General features: G+C 34.7%; 1 protein-coding gene across 3 annotated transcripts in view; it reads left to right on the plus strand.

Annotated features, from left to right (window-relative positions):
- The window catches only part of LOC136043825 (cell adhesion molecule Dscam2-like), a 285713-nt gene that overhangs the window by 32502 nt on the left and 231045 nt on the right, over positions 1-22166 (plus strand). For all 3 annotated transcript variants that reach the window (XM_065728754.1, XM_065728764.1, XM_065728771.1), the window contains exons 5-6: positions 15067-15184; positions 21117-21535. In XM_065728754.1, coding sequence (XP_065584826.1) covers positions 15067-15184; positions 21117-21535 — 537 coding nt within the window. The remainder of the gene's footprint in view (positions 1-15066; positions 15185-21116; positions 21536-22166) is intronic.

Raw genomic sequence — 22166 nt, forward strand, 5'->3', positions numbered from 1 at the left:
TATTAATTATATTATAAAATTATATACGGAGTAATTTCTGTTCATTTTAAGTTTTAATGTCGCTCCTTACTTTCAGCTAAAAAAATTAGTTTTTTTTTTATTTAATTTCTGAACGTTTTTGAATTAATGCATGTTTGGTTTTGGCTCTCCGCAAATAAATTATTAAAATGAAATTTGTATATTAATTCTTTTTTTTTGGCTAAATGGCTTTCTCTTAGTTTTGATCAGACGATTTTGAGAAATAAGGGGTGGAGAAGGAGGCCTAGTTGCCCTCCAATTTTTCGGTTGCTTAAAAAAGCAACTAGAACTTTTAATTTTTAACGAACGTTTTTATTAGTAAAAATTATACGTAACTTATAAATTAGCAACTTACGTAACAAACTTTCATAATCTTATATTTTTATTATGTATACAAGGGGGTTTGTATCCTCGTTAATACCTCGCTCTTTACACTAAATCTTAAGTTTTGTCCCAATTCTTTAAGAATGACCCCTGAATCAGAAAGGCCGTAGAATAAATAGTTGAAATTACTAAAAATACTTTAGCATAAAGAACGAGGTATTTATCTCCTCCTAAATACCTCGCTCTTTATGCTAAAGTATTTTTAGAACCCCTCATATGCGCTATAATCTCTGTTCGTTTTAAGTTTCAATGCTACTCCTTCCTTTCATTTGAAAAAACATGCTTTAAAACATGCTTTGTCAAATAATAAAAGATATTTAGATGATATTTTGGTCTTAAATTGTAAGGATTTCATTGATATTTCTAAAAATATATATCCATCAGAGCTTATTCTTGAGCCTAGTCATGGCGCTGGTCATGAAGATCATTTCTTAGATTTAAATATTAATATTTGTGATAATAATAAATTAAGTTTTAAAATGTATAATAAAACGGATGATTTTGATTTTGAAGTGATTAGTTTCCCATTCCCTGAAAGTAATATACACTCAAATATCACATATTCAGCGTTTTTCTCACAGTTACTTCGTTATGCAAGGATTTGTAGTAATTATATTGATTTTAAAAATAGATGTAAAATCTTAAGCCAAAGATTGATATCAAGAGGTTTTTCTGCAAATAAATTAACCTGGCAATTTAAAAAATTTAGTTTTCACTATAACGAACTTCTAAATAAATATCAAAAGAATTATCTAGAAATACTTAAAGAAATTTTTAACTAATTTCGGAGGTTCGAGAAATGTTGTCACAGCGCCATTTATTTTGAATTGTGTTTCTAATTGAGCGGATTTTTTAAAAAATTAGCCACATGGTAAAGATGAATTCTATAATTGTTTAGTTCATTCAGGTTTTTTGCAATGTGTTAATATTTGTGATTTGGTAAAATTTATAATATTTAGTTTACCTATTGTTGCTAAAGGGAGGGATATATTAACAGGATAAGCTTGTTTTGGTTTTACTTGGTTGTTTTACATTTGCTGGGTTTTTTTTTTCATAGGCATGTATTTTGGGGGTGATACCTGACGTGGGGATGCCATGAATATTCTGTGGTAGCCACAACACTGTGCTGGGTAGAGAATTTAGAGTGGCGAAACCCTATATAGGCCAGTGTATTCTCCTGATGAGCCCTTATGTTGGGTGTTGCCTCTGAATTATTTGTCTATATTATTTTTTCTATTGTTCGGTAAATGACGACTTATACTTATTGACGACATGACTGCCTGTCCATGAATTATTCTTTATGGTTGATTGTGTGTGGCTATGCTGTTTGACCTATGTGATTGTATGGATGAGTAGGGTTAAGGCCTCATTCAAGTGCTGGTCTATATTAATCACTAATTTAGGAAAACAGTCTTCCTTTTCTCCTTCTGTCTCTTTTTTTTTTGTGTGTTTGTGCTGTAGCATTAGTGATTTCTCTTTTCATGATATTTAAACACTGGTCAAAGTTTGTAACTTGCAGCCCCTCCCCCAGGGATTGTGGGGGAGTAAATCATCCCCAAATATATAGTTATTATGGTTTTCGACTATGCTGAACAAAACGGCTATCTCAAAATTTTGATCCGTTGACATTGGGAACAAAATGAGCGTGGGAGGGGGCCTAGATGCCCTCCAATTTTTTTGGTCACTTAAAAAGGGCACTAGAACTTCTCATTTCTTTTAGAATGGGCCCTCTTGAGACATTCTAGGACCACTTGGTCGATACGATGACCCCTGGAAAAAAAAAAAAACACAAACAAACAAATAAACACGCACCCGTGATTTGTCTTCTGGCAAAAGATACAAAATTCCACATTTTTGTAGATAGGAGCCCGAAACTTCTACAGTAGGGTTCTCTGATACGCTGAATCTGATGGTGTGATTTTCGTTAAGATTATATGACTTTTAGGGGGTGTTTACCCCTATTTTCTTAAATAAGGCAAATTTTCTCAGGCTCGTAACTTTTGATGGGTAAGACTAAACTTGATGCAACTTATATATTTAAAATCAGCATTAAAATGCGATTCTTTTGGTGTAGCTATTGATATCAGTTTTGGTTACTATTGAGTTTTGAGTTTTAGAGTTTTGGTTACTATTGAGCCGGGTCGCTCCTTACTACAGTTCGTTACCACGAACTGTTTGATTTGCTGTTTTTTTTATATATTTTTTTTTTCAGTTGTGATCGTATCGACCCAGTCGTCCTAGAATGTCGCGGGAGGGCTCATTCTAACAGAAATTAAAAGTTCTACTGCCCTTTTTAAGTGACCAAAAAAATTGGAGGGCACCTAGGCCCCCTCCCACGCTCATTTTCCCCCAAAAGTCATCGGATCAAAATTCTGAGATAGCCATTTTATTCACCATAGTCAAAAAACCTAATAACTATGTCTTTGGGAACGACTTACTACCCCGCAGTCTCCCTGGGAGGGTTGCAAGTTACAAATTTTTACCTGTGTTTACATATAGTAATGGTTACTGGGAAGTGTACGGACATTTTCTGGGGGATTGTTTTTGGTTTGGGAGGGAGAGTTGAGGGGGGGGGGGTTACGCGGGAGGATCTTTCCATGGAAAAACTTCTCATGGGGGAAGAGACTTTCAATGAAGGGGGCGCAGGATTTTTGCATTATTTAAAAAACCAGGAAAAAATAAATATGAGACATTTTTTCTACTGAAAGTGAGGAGCATCATTAAAACTTAAAACGAGGAGAAATTATTGCGCATAAGAGGGGTTTACCTTCTCGTAATACCTCGTTCTTTACGCGAAAGTATTTTTAGTAATTTCAACTATTTATTCTACGGCCTTTGTGATTCAAGGGTCATTCTTAAGGAATTGGGACAGAATTTAAGCTTTAGTGTAAAGAGCGAGGTATCGACGAGGAGTGAACTCCTTCATATACGCAATAAAAATATACGAATATAGAAGTTCGTTACGTAAGTTAATTCGTAAATTACGTTTTTTTTACTAATGAAAATGTTTCTAAAACAATTAAAAGTTCTAGTTGCCTTTTTAAGTAATCACAAAATTAGAGGGCAGCTATACTTCCTCCTTCTCTCCTTTTTTCTCAAAATCTTCCGATTAAAACTATGAGAAAGCCATTTAGCCAAAAAGAAAATTAATATGCAAATTTCGTTTTAATTATTTATGTGCGGAGAGCCAAGATCAAAATATGCATGAATTAAAAAACGTCCAGAAATTAAATAAAAAAAAAACAAGTTTTTTTAAATGAAAGTAAGGAGCGACATTAAAACTTAAAACGAACAGAACATACTCCGTATATGAAAGGGGCTTTTCTTCCTCAACGCCCCGCTCTTTACGCTAAAGTTTTTTCCTTTTTAAAAAGTAGAGCTAAGAGAAAGAGTCAAACTTTAGCGTACAGAGGGAGGCGTTGAGGAGGAAAAGCCCCTTTCATATACGGAGTAATTTCTGTTCGTTTTAAGTTTTTATGTCGCTCCTTACTTTCATTTAAAAAAAACTTGTTTTTTTTATTTAATTCATATAAATAGAGGAAAAAAGAAGATGGCTTTCTTCATTGAAAAAAGTGTCCTTTAACTTCATTGGTTAAGGTGTGCGACATATTTCGTAATTCCGACCCCTTACTCCTTAAGCAAATATCAGAAAGGGAATATGAATATCTTCTTTTTTTTTAAACCTGATTGGCTGTCTTGAGTTTCTCTGGGAAATTTTAAGCCAGTGATAAAAACAAAAATTTAATTTCTGCGTGGTTGGTTCTTTGGTATAAAGCCAGTGAAAAACAAAATTTTTGAGCCACAAGATTTCTAATAAATAGTCGTTCTGTTTCTCTGTTGCTTCACTGCTTTATTTTGTGTTCAGGAGAGGCATGCGGAATCAAAACAGCACGAATCACATCATTTTCTATTTTTATTTTAAGTGTGGCTTGAAATGATATTTTTTGTCGGCTATTTTTAGTTATAACTGTCCAAAACAAATTTGGAAATCAAACTGGAGATTTATTTGTACAAAAATGCTACACTATTTTAACATACTTGTACCTAATCATAGTTGATTCGAAATCTGATAGAACGAAAGATTTATATTTCTGGGTGGTTTGTTTGACTTTCAATTTAGAATTTTCCACTTGTGAATCCGTGAAAGAAAATTGGAACGGTTTGTACTCCTTGGAAGATGAACACTACCGAAGAAAAATTTAATTTAAATCTGAATAAATTTCGACTAAACCAGCAAATAAAAGCAAACAAAGAGATTAAAAGCTTTAAAACATTCAAAAAATCTAGGATTTTTATTTTAAATCTAACAAAATTTACGTAGGTATTTACACTTTGAAGGAAAATTTTCGGTTTATATTTTTTCAGATAATTTTTGGAGATACTAATCGCTTTCTCTCATAAATTTTATTGTCACTTCCGTATGCTACGGCAGATTTTACAAAATTGTAACAAAAATAAATAAAGTAGTCAAGATTGCCAAGGTGGCGATATTTGAATTGATCATGTTTGCGATGGTTGAAACTTTCATAGAGTAAAACCGATCAACTTGTAAACTTGGAGATATTTCTGGAGGGAAATTCGCCATTGTTTGCTGTTACTATGTTGTGAACTAAGGCTTTAAAATTTTTTCTGAAAAAGAAAAATTTATGTAACTAAACATTACAAATTTTAAAGTAACCCCCCTAAGGCGTAATTCACTTTTTCGTTCGCCTTTTCCAGCCTATGAAGCACTTGTAAAACTGATCCTTAATTACTGCTGACTACACCTTTGACACTGATTATTCAATTATCTCATAAACATGAAAATTGTATCCTTTCAATTTTTCTTTAATTTTTGTGAATAAAATCACAGGAGGGCTAAATTTGGTGAGTAGGAGAGGGATAACCAAAGACCATTTTGTCCTTTTTGGCTAAAATGACTCGACGATGATGGCTATATGAGAGGGCGTATTACCATGATGAAGCACCGACAGCTGATTTTGTCACAAAGTGGGTCTCTCTGCAAATTATGTTGGGCACTGTTTTATTACTTCCAGGAAGTATGCAGAAATAACTGTTTGAACATAAGGGACCCAAATTTTGGAGCATGATTCCCCACAAGTTGTGAAAAAAATGTTACCTGCCCCTAATATTTTTTATGATATCATGGCTCATTTGTTTTTGTTTTCTTGTGTTTATTCCTTGTTCTTATTCCTACTCCTATGATCGTACTCTAAACTTTCCATAAATGATGTATGAGCTCACCAACAGATTTTTACAATAATACAAATGCTTTCTCTTTGGTTCAACAGTCGTATTTTTAGAATGAATTTAATCCAAAGCATAGTACAAATATACACGAACACTAGTGGAAAGTCTAATACTCTCTATTGGTGCTTTTTGAAAAACATCTAAAACCACACAAACTAAGGCACTCTTCATAAACCTGGCTTCCCGTACGATCAGTGAAAAATCTTAGCACATCACGACGAGAAACTATTGTTCTGATAATCTGGGAACATCCCAAATAGCACACTATGAATGTGTTTCATGTTTGGAAAAACTTTTCGCTACTGTTCGTATATATTTTATACTGTGACATGAAGCTTAAGCATCTCCTACTCTTGCATCAGGATTAGACTTACTGTTTCTCTTTTGATTCTGGTATGTGCAATGACATCTCTGTCCGCAGGGTAGCGGTCTGAGCTGTTATATTTCCACTCTTTGTTAAAAAAATCACAGGCATTAACAGGACCCAAAAAGAAACCCGGCGGCATGTTTAATGAAATCCAAAATATGTGAAGTCTTCCAAAATAAAAATAAATGAATAGGGGATTGAATTTCAAAAACTATACATTCGATTTTTAGTCATAATGTGTGAACAATAAGAAGCAGAAAGAAAACAAACAAGAGTGATACACGACTAAAGAAAAACCTTGAGTTTTCAAAAATAAAATAAAAGAGGGAGAGCGAGAGAGAATTTTTTTTAAAAGTGGGGAAAAATTTAGCTCTATCTTTGAATTGAATCGAATTTTATTTAAAAATGTATCATTTAGACAATCAAACGTATAAGAAGAAACTTTGCACACAATATGGAACAACAAATAAAAACGGCGAAAAAGCCCTTACCGCAAAATGCTTTTCAGTCTATTTTAACTTTACTGCTGATATTTAGCTCCTGAAAAGTGCTTTGAAACGCATTGCCAACACTAGGTCCCATATGGCGACTGATAAATCCTGCCCAGCTACTCTACCTACGCTCAATCATAAGGTTATCCACACTTATAGCACTTTACTTATGTATATCATTAATTTTAACAAAAATTAAGGAACACCGTTTGGGCATAAATCATTCCAGCGTTGGCATACAAAGACCTCAGCCTGAGGATCCCTGAAGTGCCTGACATTCGTCGCTCCTAATTTTCTATAGCATATATCTGTATCATTAAAACTGTTCACATAATTTTCAATTATTCTAACCTATTTATTTGTAAATTTTGCATACATTGATAATTAAAGTAAAATTACTTATTATTAATTAAATTAAAATAAAATTAAGTAAGAACATCAAACGTAAGTGTAAGCAAAGAGCAACATGGGCTAACACCAACTGGCAGTAAAAAGAAGAGGTTTTGGTAAAAATATGTCAATCAAAAGAATTACCTCTTTAGTATGCTAAATATATAAACTCAATTAAGTTTAACGTTTATCATCAAAAGTCATTAACCTGAAAAACATGCCTGATTTTCAGAGAAACTGGAAAATACCACGAAGATGGCAAGTGATCTTGATGAAAATTGTACCGTGGAATTCAGCACATCAGAAAACTATAGTAGAGATTTCAAGCCCCCATATAAAAATATGGAATTTATAATTATTTTGGTGAAGGAAGATCACGGATGATTTTTTTCACATGGATGATCACATAGAATTATTGTTTGAAAACCGGAAGACTGCTCACTCAAAAGAAAGGTTCAAACGATTCAAACGATTGATTCCTGAGTCCCTTTTAAAAAGACTGATTGACTTTGTCAGACAGTTCGTGGTAACGAACTGTAGTAAAGAGCGACCCGACTCAATAGTAAACGAACCTCTAAAAACGAAATTTTGATACTAATAGATACCATCTAAAGAATTAGATTTTTATGCTGATTTTAAAAATATAAGTTTCAGCAAATTTAATCTTAACTATCCAAGTTACGAACCTGAGAAAATTTGCCTTATTTTGGAAAGCAGGAGGAAACACACCCTAAAAGTCATAGAATCTTAGTAAGTTAATTCGTAGGTTACGTTTACTCTTTACTAATAAAAACATTCGCAAAAAATAAGAAGTTCTAGTTGCCTTTTAAGCAACCAAAAGATTGAAAGGCAACCAGGCCTCCTCCCCTACCCCCTTTTCTCAAAATCGTCGGATCAAAACTAAGAGAAAGCCATTGAGCCAAAATAAAAATTAATATGAAAATTTCGTTTTGATTATCCATGTGTGGAGAGCCAAAATTAAAACATGCATTAATTCAAAAACGTTCTGAAATCATGAAAAAAACAAGTTTTTTGACTGAAAGTAAGGAGCGACATTAAAACTTAAAACGAACAGAAATTACTCCGTATATGAAAACGGCTGTTCCTTCCTCAACGGCCCGCTCTTAGCGCTAAATTTTTTATGTTTTAAATAGTAGAGTTGAGATAGAAAGTCAAACTTTAGCGTAAGGAGCGGGCGTTGAGGAGGGAACAGCCTTTTTCATATACGGAGTAATTTCTGTTCGTTTTAAGTTTTAATGTCGCTCCTTACTTTCAGTTAAAAAACTTTTTTTTTATTTGGCTAAACAGTTCGTGGTAACAAACTGTATTAGGGAGCGAACCGGCTCAATAGTAAATGAAACTCTAAAAAACAGAATTTTGATACTAATAGATACATCAGCGAGTTATTTGCCAAAATCCGCAATTTGTAGAAAATTCAAACAAACTTGAACTGCCTACGACATATACCAACGTTGGTAGTCCGTCGTCGGCGGTTCAAATTTGTTTGGATTTTGTGCAAAAAGTCATTATCTATAAATAAATAAAACCCAAAATATTGACCAAACCCTTGTTTAAAATTTGATAACTAGATGTGTTAACCCGTATAAACTACCTCTGGTGAAAAATGAAAGATCCCGTTCCAACCTTCGGTATATGATCCCATCAATAGCCAACAAATATTCATTAAATAAATTTGTTGAGTTACCAAATGGATCTTTCAAGAGACGATTAAAAAGTTATATAATGGAATCTGCTTTGCAAGAACGGTTGGTAAATTTTTTTTATTTTAAATTTTATTTTGGCCTCACTCCACTTACTCCACCTGAAATACTCTCATTAAAGATACTGTTTTTTTTTTCTTTTTTTTTATTGATGAAATAGTGGTTCAATTTTTCTTTGTTCTGTATCAATGAGGATTGTTAAATTTTGTTTATATGTCTTGCCCAGTAGTCGAGCTTGTCTCTCCATTTGGGCAAGTTGAAGATTTTGATGAATATGAATTTTTGAATAAATGAATCTGAATCTTAATACCCAAATTACAGTAAGTCACCAAGTCAAACGTAAAACGACCAAAAATCACGACGCCAAGGAGTAGGGTTAACGCCTCCTAAGCATTTTATAAACCAGAACGTAATTTGCACTTTAATGAAAAAGATCTTTGTTCATCTTTGAAAAAGATGTCCTTTTATTTCTCATAACATAAAAAAATTACTATCGCAACCATGATTACGTAAGAAAACAGATGAATGTAACTTGACAGTTTAATATATACTGACGTTCATTCCCGAATGTCTTAATAGTATTGGATTTATTGAAGTTATAAAAAAAAACTTACAAATGTGTTTTATTTTCATTAAATAGAAAACTACGTTATGGTGTTTAGAAGCCACAGTTAGCGTACAAACAGCGTATTTTGATTTAAATAAACATCCCTCTCAAAATTCCCTGAAAGTCCAATTTTGATATGCTTAGCCTTAGTAGTAGTATTAGGTTTAGTATTAGTTACAGTAGTAGACTGCATGCGGTACCTCTTAGTTTACTCAAAATTTCCTTTAATATACACTGAAGGTTTGAACTTAGTACCCTAATATGCTCCTGAGACACACCTTTTTATGGAACTTGGTATTAACCAAGTGACATAGCGATCGAAAATTCTGATCGCGGTCTGAACAGATCTTCGGTCTGTCTGTCCCGGTTTTGCTACTTTAGGCACTTCCAAGTAAGCTAGGACGATGAAATTTGGCAGGCGTATCAGGAACCAGACCAGATTAAATGTTTTCATGATTCAGCCATCTGGGGGAGGGAATGTAGGGACAGTTAAATCGGAAAAATTAGAAAAAAGGAGGCATTTTTAACTTACGAACGGATGATTGGATCTTAATGAAATTTGATGTTGGGAAGAAAATTGTGTCTTAGAGCTCTTATTTTAAATCCCGACAGGATCAGGTGACATTGGGGAGAGTTGGGGTGGGGAAACCTAAAATCTTGGAAAACACTTAGAGTGGAGGGATCGGGATGACACTTGGTGGGGAAAATATGCACAAGTGTACGTGATTGAAGCAACCAGAAGGGATGCGCTCTCTTTGGAGGAGTTGGGGGGGGAGAGTTTATTCTGGAAAATAAAAAAATGAGGTATTTTTAACTTGTGAAGGAGTTATCGGATTTTATTGAAATTTGATGTTTCCAAGGATATCGTGTCTCAGAGCTCTTATTTTAAATCCAGACCGTATCCGGTGACATTGGGGGGAGTTGGGGGGAGTGTAGCCTAAAATCTTGGAAAACGCTTAGAGGCGAGGGATCAGGATGAAACATGGTGGCAAAAATAAGCACAAGTCCTAGATACGTAATTGACATAGCCGGAATGGATCCGCTCTCTTTGGGGGAGTTGGGGGGAAGGGTTAATTCTGAAAAATTAGAAAAATGAGGCATTTTTAACTTGAGAAGGAGTAATCACATCTTAATGAAATTTGATGTTTGGAAGGAAATCGTGACTCAGAGCTCTTATTTTAAGTCCCGACCAGATCTCGTGACATTGGGGGGAGTTGGGGGGGGGAACCTAAAATTTTGGAAAACGCTTAGAGTGGAGGAATCGGGATGAAACTTGGTGGAAAAAATAAGCACAAGTCCTAGATATGTGATTGACATAACCGGGACGGATCCGCTCTATTTGGGGGAGTTGAGGGGGAAGGGTAAATTCTAAATCAGTAATTTTTTAATTGTTTTCAGCAATTTTCAATTTAATATCCTTACCCTTAGAAGTAGTAGTAGTCGTAGTAGTAGGAGCAGTGTAAGTGGTAGTAGTAGCTATAATAATAGTAATAATAGTAACAGCAGCAGCAGTAGTAGTATGCCCATTTGGCTTAGTAGTGACTTGAAATCCCCTCATCCTGTCCTGAAAGTGTTAACTTGATGCTTTCAATCGTTCCTATGTTATTGCTGGTGAGCCTTTTTGACAAATTTTCACCTCTTTTCAATGTTTTTCATGTGAAAGTAAGGAGAAACATTGAAACTCTAAACGAACAGGATCTATTTTTTAAAAGGGGGGAGGGCTGCTCCTTCCATAGCCCTTGCTGTTTACGCTAGAGCCTCAAAGTTATAGCTATTGGACCTTTCAAATATGTTAAACTCAACGACTATCTTAAAATTTTGATCAGGTGTTTTTTTTTTTGGGGGGGAGGAATTTCTTGGGAGGTTGGCAAGTTACAATTTTCAGTTACCATTTTGTTACAGATTTTGGGCAAGTTGCCAATTTGTGTAAGTTGCATTTAAACAGGTCAGTAGAATGCTCCATTTTCTTTCTAATGAGCCTTTTTCCAATGTTCCAATACCCTTGGGGAGAAAAACACATGCCCCAAAAAAACAAAAACAAAACACATATCCCAGCCAGTCACTCTAAAACAAAGTAGAAAATTTCTTGTTTATTTAAAAGCTTGAAACCTCTCTAACAGTTTTCTTATATGTTAAATTATATGACAGAATTATCATTAAATCACTCAGCCCTTTTTAGGTTTCTTTTTTTCTTTTTCAAAGATTGGGCACACTCTTGAGCCTCAAAAGTTTTGACGAGCAGCTTTGAACTGTATGAGTTCGCTATCACCAACTTTGTAATATAAAAATATTTAAATATAAAAATCAAATATTTTCATCTAAGCATCGATAAAACATAGTTCCTGGTTTCAGTTAGCGTACAAATAGCGTATTTTGATTTAAATAAACATCCCTCTCAAAAGTTCCTGGTTTCATCTGCCCCCCCCCCTTTAGGTAAATTTCTTGTTGGTGCTTATATAGCACCCCCTCCAACCTATCCTCCTTTTGTGCCGGTAAGGAAATGAATGCAACCTTTTATGTTAAAAAACAAAAAAAAATCCCACAAAAGGAAGAAAAAAGTTACCCTGCACCGCCCGTATTCAGGCATAGCCCAGATGGAGGGAGATTAATTCCTTTCAACTCCCTACCCCTTTTTATATTTATCTAATGTTTCATCAACTTTCAGAAAATTTAGAAATTACATTGCACTTTTTTTAGCCATTTGGATAAAAGCTATCTGGTACTCTTCTAGCCATCTGGCACCCATCCCCAAAACAATGACTTACCCCCCCCTCCTTCATAACACCCGAAGTTTAATTATATATCACTGTACTTAATTCTATCAAACATCAAACGAATCAACTCAGTTATACAATAAATGCTTATATTAACCAGTTATCTTTAATGGACTGAACGACTTTTCAGAAAAGTATGCACCATCATATGGTACTCTACATCGCATGCACCACCTGCTCTGACACTTGGAAGCTCAATCTATAGTTTCCTGATTCTTCTAAATCTAATACCTCTCTCAGAATTTCTAATTAATAGCAGCTTAGCCGTATTTGCTGCAAAATTATACTATTTTACAACAACATGGCAGAAAACGCCATTTTCCTGTGGCAAAGTCTTTTGACTATTCGTAAAAGAAACTAGAAATTTTAATATCCAGTCAATAAGCCATCTCTTGATTCCTAAGATCATTAGTTGTGTACTTTCACCCTTGGGAACAAACAAAAAGAAACAGTGACGAAAAACAAATAAACTTACATGCGCAATCTTTCTTCTGCGAAAATGAAAATGGCAAAATAAGCATTTTTGATGATAGAAGTTTGAAAAGTCGACAAAAGGGTTGTCTGAAAAGTGTACGCCAGATTTGATGGTGTAATGTGCATCAAGATCACTGGAATTTTTGTGGATCTTTAATTTGAATAAATTAATTTACTTTGAAATCACTGTAAAAACAATTTTGATCTATGCTTGTGATATTATCAAGGCTGGTTTTCAAAAAAATCGACTACTATTTGCCCATGGTGCACATTACTAATAATTGGCTTCTACGAACTGCTTCTTTGGATTCAAACAAAAAGTTTCAAAACGATTATTTATGAAACTCAAAAATGTCAAACGATACCTTACCCCTTGAGAAGTTTAAGGGATAATAGGCCTACTCCTGTTTCTGGGATTGTTTGGTTGTTTTAAGCTTAACTTAATAATTCGTTTTAGTTTTTGTTCATTTTGATGTTTGTTCTTCGTTTTAAGTTTAAATTAAATAAATAAAGGATTTTTTTTTAACTGAAAGTAAGGAGTGACATTACAACTTAAAACGAACGGAAATTACTCCGTTTATGAAAGGGACTGTTCCCTTCTCAACGCCCTGCTCTTTACGCTAAAGTTTGACTCTGTCTCTCAATTCTACTTTATTGAACAGTAAAAAACTTTAGCGTAAAGAGCGGGGCGTTGAGAAGGTAACAGTCCCTTTCATACATGGAGTAATTTCTGTTCGTTTTAAATTTTAATGTCGCTCCTTATTTTCTGTTAAAAAAACTAGTTTTTTTTTTTATTTAACTTCTGACCGTTCTTGAATTAATGCATGTTTTATTTTGGCTCTCCACACATGAATTATTAAAATGAAATTTGCATATTAATTCTTTTCTTGGCTAAATGGATTTTCCTTAGTTTTGTTCAGACGATTTTTCGAAATAAGGGGTGGGGAAGGAGGCCTAGTTGCCCTCCAATTTTTCGGTTCCTTAAAAAGGTAACTAGATTTTTTAATTTTTAAAGAACGTTTTTATTAGTAAAAAATAAACCTACCTTAAGAACTAACTTACGTAACAAACTTGTATATTCTTATATTTTTATTATGTATATGAGGGGATTTGTCCCCTCGTTAATACCTAGCTCTTTACACTAAAGCTTTAATTTTGTCCCAGTTCTTTAAGATTGACCCGAAGGCTGTAGAATAAATAGTTGAAATTACTAAAAATACCTTAGAGTAAAGAGCGAGGTATTTAGGAAGAGATGGACCCCCCATATGCGTAATAATCTCTGTTCGTTTTAAGTTTTAATGCTGGTCCTTACTTTCAGTTGAAAAAACTTTTATGTTCATTTTTTCATTGTTTTTCTTTTTTTAAATGATGCTAGAAAATCCTGCGCCCCTTTTATGGAACTTTTCTTCTCCCGTGACAAACTCCTCCAAGGGAAGATCCTCCCACGTAGCTCCATCCCCTTTTCTCACCAAACAGGGGGTAAGAATCCCCCTGAAAAGGCGTGTACACTTCCAAATAATCACTATTGTATGTAAACGCTGGTCAAAGTTTGTAACTTGCAGCCCCTCCCCTGGGGACTGTGGGGGAGTAAGTCATCCCCAAAGACATTGATTATGTTTTTCGACTATGACGAACAAAATGGCTATCTCAAAATTTTCATCCGTTGATTTTGGGAAAAAATGAGCGGGGGAGGGGGCCTAGGTGCCCTCCAATTTTTTGGTCACTTGAAAAGGGCACTAGAACTTTTAATTCCCGTTAGAATGAGCCCTCTTGCATCATTCTAGGACCACTTGGTTGATACGGTGACCCCTGGGGAAAAAAAAAAACCGTGAAGACCGTCAGACCGTGGAAAAAAAAATCAGAAAGACCGTGATCGGTTCTTCTGGCAAAAATACGAAGTACATTTTTGTAGATAGGATCTTGAAACTTCTACAGTGCGATTCTCTAATACGCTGAATACGATGGTGTGATTTTCGTTAAGATCCTATGACTTTTAGGGGGACATTTCCCCCTATTTTCCAAAATAAGGCAAATTTTCTCAGGCTCGTAAGTTTTGATGATATAGACTAAATTTGATGAAACTTATATATTTTAAATCAGCATGAAAATCCAATTCTTTTGATGTATGTTCTAGTATCAAAATTCGGTTTTTTAGAGTTTTGTTTACTATTGAGCCGGGTCGCTCCTTACTACAGTTTGTTACCACGAACTGTTTGATTATGATACGATTTAATTGCTTCTATTCTATGGTTCGAGGTGGCTCTTTGACTTCTTTAAAAAAAAACTTCAAAAACGTTTTATAAATCGCTATGAGAAATTGTTTAAAATAACGTTTACTTTTGACTTTTTAAGTTTTGTCTGATGCTGATGGAAAATGCTGCTTAGATTTATTGAAAGTCGCTAATTAGGTTCTTCCAATCTTGCTTCAATAAAATCATTTTCCGGAGGGATCTTCTGTTTCAAATAAGAATCATTTCCCTCTATTTTGCACTAAGAAAATACGTCTTTCAGAGCTGATTTTCTTTCTGTTCTTGTGCAGTGGATAATAAGGCTTTGAGCATCTTGTATAATTAAGTTTCAAAACTTCCAGCTCCTGGGGTTGCCATACCACCAACGATATTGGATGTCAACAGTGTATTCCGGTTTCGCAGTGGGGAGCCAGCTATAATTCCATGTGTAGCCCAAGGTCATCCCGCACCCAATATAAGGTAAGTAACGAAGCGAAACCTAAAAGAGAGTAAAGATTTAACCATCATATTTGTCTATGTTAAAAAGTGTGCTTGAACTCCATTGATTTATTTCTGTGACGTATTTTTGTTTCAGCCAATCGTATTGTTTCAAGACGCATCATATTGACAGAAAGTTTAGCCATTAAAATTAATGCCAAATTTTATTAAATCTTTTTTTTATGTTTCACCCCGTTAGATGTATGTAGTTATGAGTCATAGCATTTCTTACAAGCAAACTCTGTGTTTCCTTGGGATGAAACTCAAATACTTATTTAACGGCTGTACAAGGGCGCATCCAGGATATTTTTTCGGGGGAGGGAGTGTTTGTTCCAGAGTGGGGTTTTCCTAAAGGAAATTTTGCGAAATGCAAAAATTTTTCACATATGCAAAAAAAATTCTTTTTTGCTACTTTTTACGAGTTGGAAAAATCTCGGAAGGGGGGAGCAGGGAAGGGTAGGGTTCAAAGCGAGTAACATCCATCTTGTATAGGGCCTTGTGGCTATTAAATGGCTTGTATAGTTTTAAGTCGAGGTTTAAAGCCATCTACTGTAATATTTTAGCCAAATTTTCAAGAGCTTAGTATTATCTTCATAAGCAGCGTAAAAGCGCTGTTTAATTGAAGTGCGATGTGGGCACTATGTATTATTTATTATTATTTTTTCTTGTCACCAAGGCACTTCGTATGGAAATATTTGGGATGAAAAATTCAAAAGAGCTCATTTAACCGGAAAATTTAAAGTTCTATTGCCCTTTTTAAGAGTCAAAAGTAACTGGATGGCAACCAGTCTCTCTCCTGTGCCCTTTAATTACCCAAACCCATCCAATCAATATTTTGGGACTGCCATTTTGTTCAACATAGTTGAAAGATCCCATAGCGCTTTGGGAAAGGGCTGTAAGTTGTCCAGTTCATTCCTTGTTTATGCATTGTCTTTGTAATTTTGTAATTGGGAAAAACACCATGTTTGACCTTAAGTGTTCAAAAATACTAAGGACATTCAGGTAAAGCTTTCAGTGAATGTTAAAGAGAACGTTTAATTAAATTAAAACAAGTTATGTGCATACAGGTTGTCAATGGAGCGTAACCCAGGAGGGATTAAAGGTATTAAGTCGGAACTTTCAGGCAATTATGAGAGGGATGATCAATTGACTGAAAACGCAATATTTTGACTACTATTAATACTCCTACTATTAATACTACTACTACTATTACTGCTACTACTACTATTACCACTACTACTGCTACTGCAACTACTGCTTATTTAGCGACTACTACTAATGCTAAGAATATTGAGGTAAAAATTTGAGGAAATGTTTAGGGGAAAGTTGAGCTCAGTCAAAACATACTATGTGCATACATACAGATGTCAAAAAAGTTTATCAGCAATATCTTAGCAACGCCTTACCATATTAAGCTAAAACTTCCATGGCATAATGAGGGGGATGTTCAACTGCCCAAAAGACAACTTACTACTGCTACTAATAGTAGTACAGCTGCTACTTTTTGTAGTCCTCTACTAATGCTGGTAATAATAACCTGCTACTATTACTGTCACTACCACTATGAGTAAGGTTAAGGGTATGAAGGTGAAAATTTCAGGGAATATTTAGGGGGCTATTGTATTGTAACTAATATAAACATACTTTGTGTATGCTAGTTATCAAATTGGTGCATCAGCAATGTCTTAGGAACGGCTTGATATATGAAGTTAAAACATACAGGGCTTGTTGTAGGGGATGCTGAACTAACCAATAGGCAAATATTTGCTTGTTACTACTCGTACGTCTACTACTACTACAACTGCCACTACTACTGCTACAGCTGTTATTGCTACTATTATTACTACTTCTACCGACAAAATTGATATAAAAACAAAGGGTATTAAAGTGAAAATTACAAAGGATTTTAACACAGTGGTGAACTTACTTAAAACACAATTCATTCATGCAGTTTATGCGCTACTCAGTACAACTACTACTACTTCTGCTACTGCTACTACTGCTACTACTACTATTACTACTACTACTGCTACTACTACTGCTACTACTACTACTATTACTACTACTACTAGTACTACTACTACTACTACTACTACTACTACTACTACTACTACTACTACTACTACTATACTACTACTACTACTACTACTACTACTACTACTACTACTACTACTACTACTACTACTACTACTACTACTACTACTACTACTACTACTACTATACTACTACTACTACTACTACTACTACTACTACTACTACTACTACTACTACTACTACTACTACTACCACTACAACTTTCACTACTATTGAGACTATAAGTATTAAGTTGAAGCTTTCAGGGAATGTCTTTGGGGATGTTGAACTAAATGAAAACAAACTAGGATCATGCAGATTGTCAAAGAGTGTACCAGTTATATCTCAGGAACAGCTGAAATTATTAAGTTGAAACTTTCAGGGTATATTGAGGTGGATTTTAAGTTAACCAAAGGGTACTATATGCATACTGCTAGCACGGCGATTAATGTAACAAGAGAGAATAATAGTATTAAAGCAAAACTTTTAGGAACGTTCAATGGGAGTTAAAACTTAATAAAAAAAACTACATGAATAATGGTTTTCAAAAGGGCATAAAAGCAGTATATTAGGAATGGCTTAGATCATTAAGTTTAAGCTTTCTAAGCGTGTTGCGGGGGATGTCGAACTAGCCAAAAGTCACTATATGCATGCTTCCAGTATTGCTACTATTGCAAATGTTACGACTACTACTTTTACTGAGGCTAAGGGTAATAAGGTGAAATTCAGGGTTGACGAACTAATCTAAAACACACAGTGTGCATTCAGATTGCCAAAAGGGTAAATGAGTGTTTTCTCAGGAACAGCTTAGAGTATGAAGTTGTGTGTCAAGAGGGTTTATTAAACTAACTAAAAGGCACATACTGCTACTACTACTACTGCTGTTGCTTCTGCTGCTATTACTATTATTACCCCGATTACTGCGACTGATGCTAAGGGTAGTATGGTGAAACGTTCAAGAAATGCTTAAGGGGATGTTAAACTAAGTCAAAATTTACTCTTTGTGTGCTAGTTGTCAAACGGGCAAATCAGCAATAACCCATGAAAGTTCAAGGACATTAAATTGAAACTTTCAGGCCATATAAAGGGGGATCTAAAACTAGTAAAAATGCAAAAGATGCATACTACTACTATAAATGGTATTACTTTAACAACTGCTGCTAGAACTACTACTACTACCACTACAACTACTATCACTATTTTTACAGCAACTGCTACATACGGCAACTATTACGAGTACTACTGAGGCTAAGATTATTACGGTCAAACCTTCAAAGAACGCTGAAGAGGAAAACAAGTTGTCATAAGTTGACACCTGCAATGTGTATGCAGGTTATTAAAAGGACGTAACAGCCAAATATCAGGAACAGCTTAGAGCATTAAGTTGAAACTTTAAGTGCATGTTAAGGGGGATGTTGAACCAACCATAAGGTACCATATACAAACTACTACCTCTATTACAATAACTGCTACTGATGCCACTATATGGGCTGCATATATTAAGTACAAATTTTTAGAAAAGGTTAAGGGATATGTTGAATTAAATTAAAACATGCTGTGTGTATGTAGGCTGTAAAAAGGCCGCATGATCAGTATCCCAAGAACGGATTAGAATATTATATTGAAACTTTCAAGACATACTGAAGCACGTTTTGTAGTAATAAAAATGCCCCATATGCATGCTACTACCACTATTAGTATAACTATTACTACTGCTGTTATTACAAATATTATTATGACTTATTATATTTATGTCGAAATTTCAGGGACTATTGATGGGAATGTAAAATAAAAAAACCTAATGTACATGCAGGTTATCAACAGGACGTACCAGCAGTATTTCAGAAACGACTTAAAGTATTAAGTTAAAACTGTTAGGACATAAGGAGAGGATGTTAAACTAGACCAAAAAGGCACAATTTCAATACTATTTCTGCATCCGACTAACTCTACTACTGGTATCACTTGCACTGCTATTATTGGTCCAACTGTTAACTCTGCTACACTGCGTACTACTATTACAAATACTAAGGGCAATCACTAAACTTTCAGAGAAAGTTATGAGTCTGAATCTGAATCGAGTTGAATCGAATTGAAACATATTATGTACGTATGGGTTATCAAAAGGGTGTACAATGAGTATCCCAGAAACAGCTTAGAATAATATGTGAAAACACCCAGGCCTACTAATAATACTGCTACTAGGCCTACTACCGCTATTGAACTGAATCAAAATAGTTTAAGTGCATCCAAGCTGTCAAAATATACAAGTGGAAATGGAGTGTAAAGTAGAAAATTTCACAGAAAGTTTATGTTGCTATAAAACTAAATCAAAAGGCACTATGTGTATGCTGTTTGTTGATAAGACTTCACAGAAATATCTCGAGAATCACTAAGGGTATTAAGTTGAAAATTTCAGGGCTACTACTGTTACTAGTTCTGCTCTTAAATCTGGACTAAATAAAAAAGTGTAAGCGCATCCAGGTTGTGAAAATAATGTAGACACAATGTCTTAGGAAAGGTATTAAGTTTTATTTTTCTGAAAAGCTTGAGGAATTGGAAAACTACATCAAGTGGATATTATGTGTGTCCAGATTTTCAAAAAGGCGTATATTTCAAAATTGTTGAAAAATTTTGTCCGAATGATATATAGTAGATAGATTATTTTTTTTTCTATATTTAAACTTTAACAAATCCAAAGTTATTGAGAATTACAGTAATGAATATATATATATATATATATATATATATATATATATATATATATATATTTTCACAAATCCTGGTTAAGGTGGTATTTTTTTTTTCGAAACTATGAAAAATAGTAACATTCAGCTCGAAAAAAAGATTGTTTTCAGCAAATCAAAAATTATGTTCTGGTCTTTAGAAGGCATGGGGGGCGTCAGCCCTAGGTATCTTAGTGTATGCACGTTTCAAATTTGACTCAATTTGATTATGTAATTTGTGTTCATTTTTGGGTTTTATTTATTTATTGATGGTAATTTGTGGTGATTTAACATTTGGAAAATTATATGACTTTATTTCTGCTCAGTTTGGTTTAATTTAGCTCTTTAATTTTCTTTGACTTTTTTTGCAAATAGAATTTTCAATTTAATGTTAAAATGAAACAGTGAAAGAGAGAATGTAATAACTGAAACTGCTGCACACCTTTTTCTATAAGACCCTTAGGTGACCCTGCCTTTGCGCACATCCCGCCTCTTCCTTTCTGTCGTTTTCCCTGTTCCTCTCTCTTTTTCCCTTTTTATTTTTCTTTTCTCTCTCTCTCCCTCTCTCTCTCTCTCTCTCTCTCTCTCTCTCTCTCTCTCTCTCTCCTCTCTCTCTCTCTGGCTTGAATAGCTCTGCATTTAACTGAATTCAATACCCAAAAAATTTGTGTGACATTTAAATAGGATCACTGAGACACGAAAACACGGGGTTTATTTTTCCAGCCAAAGAGAGAGCGAGACAAAAATTTTCCAGCCTGAATTATAAGTTTATGATAAAGACACCAATCTTTAACAGAAATCATTTAAGCTTTAACATCGAGGTGTTGAGGGAGCACAAATCTCTCCTTTCCACCCGTACAGGCTTGAGCCTATTTGTCTTTGCTTAACGTTATTTTGCCAATCAACTACCAAATTAGAAACTTTTTGTTATCGTAACATTACAGTTCCACTGGCTTTTCGTTTAGTATTTTATCCTTACATTCTCCAGTAGCAAATCATAGCTATAAAGATTATTCTCACCACTTCATTCCAGATGAATAAAATAAATTGGCCTAAATTAATGAACTTTTTACTACCCTGAATTTTGGTTTCCCAAATACAAGTGTTTTTTCCAGGTGGCTCAAGTTGCACCATCATCAATCCATACATGTTCATGAAAGTAGTATCACTGGAAGTTCAATGTTTTTTTATCCAATACTACCGAGTGATAGAGGTATATACCGTTGTGAAGCTGTAAATTCCGCTGGACAATCTCAACGAGAGATACGAGTGGATGTAACCGAGCCTCCAGAAGTAACCTTGTCCTCTAGTTATCTCACAGAAGACCTGGGAAATAGTGTTGAGATAAACTGTCAATCCAATTGTCTAGTCTTACAATTTAGTTGGTATTTCAATGGTGCTCTTTTTACTCAAGGGATAAGTGGTGGAAAATTGTTTATTAGTCACATGCGACAAGAAGATGAAGGCATTTACCAGTGCTTTGTTAGATGTGACGTGGGGACTGGACAAGGGAGCGCCTATGTGAAGCTGGGAGGTAAGTTCCAATACTAAGACTTATTGGTAGCTTAGCTGGAGTGTTTAAAAAAGAGTAGTCAGTGGCATATTTGCTGAAGTATTTTCACACAAGGATGTAGCATTTTCATAACTATTTAAAACATTTAGGCTTAAAAAATCAGAGAGAGAGAGAGAGAAAAACAGAGAGAGAGAGAGAGAGAGAGAGAGAGAGAGAAAGGACTCAAAGAGTCCTTAGACATTCATCTGTTTATGCATGGAAAAAACAAATATTTTATTGAGTCATGAAGTTCCAAAGGGAGCTTATGGCACCATTAATTTAAAGATCATTCTTGTGGTCAATTCTCCTCAACGATGGCAATGTCGGGGAGATTTAGAGCAAAAGGATTGTCAAGCAATTTAGTTTTACCACATGGTAAAGAGTAGTGAGACATTGTCAACGGATAAAGGGAATTAATATCCAGAAAAACTGCATCTGACGTCTCACCGGTGTGTTGTCCAGTCAGATCAGTCTCCAAGATACGATCCCCATGGAAAACATACCCTCCCTCATTGAGCTCTGTACAAACAGATGCTGATCTATGTCAGTAATCAGACCTATTTATTCGCTACTGATTTTAGAATTAAATCCATTGCCAGATGAGGAGTTGAAA

This window comes from Artemia franciscana, chromosome 1 (assembly GCF_032884065.1).
Source record: "Artemia franciscana chromosome 1, ASM3288406v1, whole genome shotgun sequence".
NCBI classification, from domain to species: Eukaryota; Metazoa; Arthropoda; class Branchiopoda; order Anostraca; family Artemiidae; genus Artemia; species Artemia franciscana.